This window comes from Cynara cardunculus (assembly GCF_001531365.2).
Source record: "Cynara cardunculus var. scolymus isolate 2C chromosome LG 13, CcrdV1, whole genome shotgun sequence".
Taxonomy (NCBI): Eukaryota; Viridiplantae; Streptophyta; class Magnoliopsida; order Asterales; family Asteraceae; genus Cynara; species Cynara cardunculus.
In genome coordinates, this window is record NC_037540.1 from 35,621,197 (window position 1) to 35,625,700 (window position 4,504).

The 4,504-nt window shown below is 31.8% G+C and overlaps 1 protein-coding gene across 1 annotated transcript; it reads left to right on the top strand.

Annotated features, from left to right (window-relative positions):
• Window positions 1-3,069: 3,069 nt before the first annotated feature.
• On the top strand, window positions 3,070-3,755 carry LOC112525001. Its single transcript, XM_025134947.1, has 2 exons — window positions 3,070-3,119; window positions 3,308-3,755. Exons 1-2 carry the CDS (start codon window positions 3,070-3,072, stop codon window positions 3,753-3,755), a joined length of 498 nt encoding a protein of 165 aa, XP_024990715.1.
• The last annotated feature ends 749 nt before the right edge of the window (window positions 3,756-4,504 follow it).

The following is a 4,504-nucleotide window of genomic DNA, read 5'->3' on the forward strand; positions in this document are numbered from 1 at the left end:
GAATCAGTTAATTAGTTCATATATGAACCACACAGATTCATTTGTGAATCAGTTAATTAATTCATATATGAATCACAAGGGTTTATATGTGAATCAGTTAATTAATTCATATGTGAATCAGTTAAAATAGTTCATATGCGAATTACATGAGTTCACATATAGTTCATATCTGAATCACATATGTTCATATATGATGAAACATCCTTTTTTTTTTTGGCAACGAGAAAGGAAGAAAATAATCATAATAATAATCATACATAGATTGATTATTACATAAATTTAACAAATTTAAAATACCAACATCAAAGCTTACATTTAGATAGAAATTTCATGATAACCGAAAATGGAACATACTTAATCCATACTGAAATATAATATACTACAATTTCATATACATCCCACCATAAGAGCTTCTACTTGCAATCAAGTTCCTGAGACATATGCACATACTTTTTTTTTTGTAACACCCATTTCACATTTACATATAACCCACATATTTCATATAATATGAATTCAAATAATTACACACTGGTCCCAAATGTGCAACTTGCTACATTACAAAAGTAGTCACAAAGTTTTTCTATATATATCAAGTACAAGACTTGTAACCTACAAGTTTTCAAGCAGAGATAATATAACATCTTTCAAAAAAAATCCACATATGTAAAGCAATCATAACATCTTCACATTTTCCCTTTATCCTCCGATTGTACCCGACCTACAATGCACATTTTAAAACACAAAATGAGAGTTTGACCATGAGGTTTAGTGAGAAATCCCTTTTAATTGCTATTACAGGGTAGAAATCACCAAAAGACTTTTTAAAAAGCCCATATTTGTATAAATAACAAATAAACAATGTTTTTATTAAAACAAACATCTTTGTCCTATCATATAGAAGATACAACTTCATTCATCGCATCATAACCCATTGAAGTCTTAAATTTATCGCATTAAATAAATAAATAATCAATTTGTCGCATCCCACATGAAATACATCAACTTATCGCATTATATTGATGCGATAACAATTTATGTCGCATCATTCATAGGCGATAACCCCCTTGTCGCACCTCAAGGATGTGACAATATTTTCTCGCATCTCATTGATGTGATAACCCAAATTTGTCGCATCCCAAGGATGCGATATCTACCTTTTGTCTCATCTAACAGATGCGATAAACACCCTTGTCGCACCATATATATGCGATAACTGTAACTCCTCGCACCATACTAGTGCGATAAAGTCAATATATCGCATCTCATTGATAAAAATAATACTTGAATCAAAATCCAATCTCATCGCATCACACTATGAAATAACAATCATACTCGTTGTATCATATGGATGCGATAACAGAATCCCATAATCAAAAAGATCATCATTCACCAGAATTTGATTATGCCACCATTATCTCAGTATACTCAGCTCCGGATTATGTCACCCTTGTTACAAAGATATACCCAGTTCCTGATTATGTCACCCTTGTTACAAAGATATACCTAGCTCCTGATTATGTCACCTTTATTACAAAGATATACCCATATCTTGATTATGCCACTCTTATTACATTCAGATGATATAATCATATCAAAACCCAAAATTTATACTAATAAATAGCATATAAACATCACATACATATGTATGAAACCTTACGCTTTGTTCACCCAAAAACACAACAAATGATGTTTTCAAAGTAAAACTCACCTTATGATCACAAATATATGCTGATGATATACAAGAGCAAATTCAGCTTAAGAATCACAGACTCAACTACTTCTTCCTTCCTTTTTGGTTTCTGTTGCTCGAACATAGAGATTACACACACAGAAGACTCCTTCTTTTCTCTCTGTTCAAAACCCTATGAGATAATAAAAATATCTCACATATACTCACTTAAAAATATATAAGGTGGTGAGTGGTTAAAAATATTTTAAGCATATTATGAAAACAACCCCTCAACTTTATGCCATCGTTCAAAAGCAACCCCAAACTTTTATAATCTTAAACCCGGTTATCACATTTTTTAAGCAAACATTTTCCGGGTGAGTAACGGATAATACAATTTTAAATAACAAACCAGTATCATGCCATGATCAAAAGTAAACTATAACTTATGTTTCAATATCATATACTTATATTTGCATGCATGTATGTCCACCACCACTAAGGTTATATATTGCTTATGATCATAAGTTTTTTACCATTAAGGTTCTTGTCACACTAAGTAACTTAAAAATGTGAACATATCATACGAAATAAAATACATGCTATGTAATATATTGAAACATATTCATCAATGGACATGAAATCTTTTAATAAAATTGTATTTACTCACACTTAACAAAGTGTACATATTATACATATGTTCATAAAAGATATTTAGAAAAAGATCCGTATACTCATAACTTTTCGATATAGAGAGCTTATTTTCTTGCAGGAAAACTTCCACCAAGATCCAACTCTTACACTAAAAAGGCACTCTTACTAACCAAGTTTATGCCATTTGATTTGAAGTATTAACTCAAATGTGTTTTAAAATTGGTAGGATGATTATTATATAAAAGAGTGGTTCCGAAACTAAAAACTTGCATGGAGAACCTTCGTTCTTGTTGGCATCACCATGTGCCATCATAACTTGACAAATGGAACTTCCAATTTGACTCATGGTCCCACCTCCAAGTTCCTCCAATCACAAAACAACAACTCTCTTAAATGCCAATCATCCAACACCACTCACTAGTACTTATTATAATAATATTAAAAAGAAAACTTTTCAATCAATACTTCTTTTTTGTATATCAAACATAATACTATTATATATATATATATATATATAATAAACTAAAAAAAGAAATAGATTGTTACATATGAACCGTTTGTCGCTTATTTGTAAAGTTATGAAACTATCCTATCTGTTTTTTGCATAGCCGCAATTTTTCACTAGTCAAAAATGTTATTATTGACCAGACAAATCCGCAATTATTGACCAGTCAAATCCGATCTTGACTGTAACAAGTCTTTGTTAGAAATTGATATTCATGAAGTGTATGAAACCTTGAAGCAGAATGAGGAAGAGGTCTTGGAGATTAGAGAAGCAAAGAGAAAGCCATAGAAGGTAGTTGTTGATCCTGTAGCTTTAGTGTCTGGTAGAAGAAGCAGATCAAGGGAAAGTTCGTCAATGAAAGAGCCAATAGAGAAGAGTGATTCTTCAGTGGAAGAAGATTCTGACAGTGATTCTGATTCAGAGATGAAAGAGGCTATGGTGATGCTAACTAGGGCTTTTTAGAAGAAATTCTATAAAAGGCCACATTCCAGCAGTCAAAGGTTCTCGTCTAGGTCAAAGTATGAGTATAAAGACAGATTTGGGGAAAAGAAGAAGTATGAAGAAAAGAAATACGAGAACAATTATGATGAAAAGAAGAAGAGTGGAAAGGAAGTGGTTGATGAGAACAAAAAGTGTTACAATTGTGGAAAGAGAGGACATTTAGCCGTTAATTGTAGGAAACCAGTGTCTAAAAACACTGATTACTACAAGAACATATTTATTCTCTCTAAGCAAAAAGATGCTGGTAAAACACTCATGGTTGAAGATGATCACTGGTTGAATCTGATTGATGAAGAAGAGGAAGTGGAGGCTCATGCCTACATTTGCTTGATGGTCAAAGAGGATACTGATTTGATGGAAGATGAAGATACCAAATTATCTATGAAGTATTTGAATCCTCTTATCTTGAGCAGATGCAAAGGATGATAGTAAAGTACTCATGGCTGAAGATGATCACTGGTTGAATCTGACTAATGAAAAAGAGGAAGTGGAGGCTCATGCTCACATTTGCTTGATGGATAGAGAGGATACTGCTTTCTTGGAAGATGAAGATATCAAATCAGAATCAAGCTCTGAGGTATTTGAATCTTGTTATCTTGAGCAGATGCAAAGGATGATGCTTAAATTGTAAGATTTTCAGTTAAAACTTAAAACGCGAAAAAGATCTTGTGGCTATTCTTGAAAAGAAACTGGAAAAAGAACAAAATAATTTTTTGAGAGTTCATGTTGAAAATGTTGAAAACTTTTCATGGGCACAATCTTTGAAAGCTGAAAAACAAGTTTTAAACGATCAAATGGATGATTTGAAGAATCAGATTTCTGAAATATCAGAAAAATTAAAGTTATCAGAGTTTGTGAATGATGACCTTATTGTTAAAAATAGTTCTCTTGCTTTACAAAATAAATGTGTAACTGAAAAACTTAAAGATCTTGAACAAAGGCTTTATAAGAGAGGACAAACTGATCAAACAATTTTTTTGAACAAGCCTAATGAATTTAGATTTTTCTGTCTGAGAGAAGGTTTAGGTTTGGAAAATCCAAATTGTTTGATGAAGGCACTTTATCATACCCCAACTTTATATAAATTTGAATATCTAGACCTCAGTCCAGATTACCAAATTCAGTTTATGAATCATCTGATGAAGTGGAGGAACAAGAGGATTTAAACAGAAAAA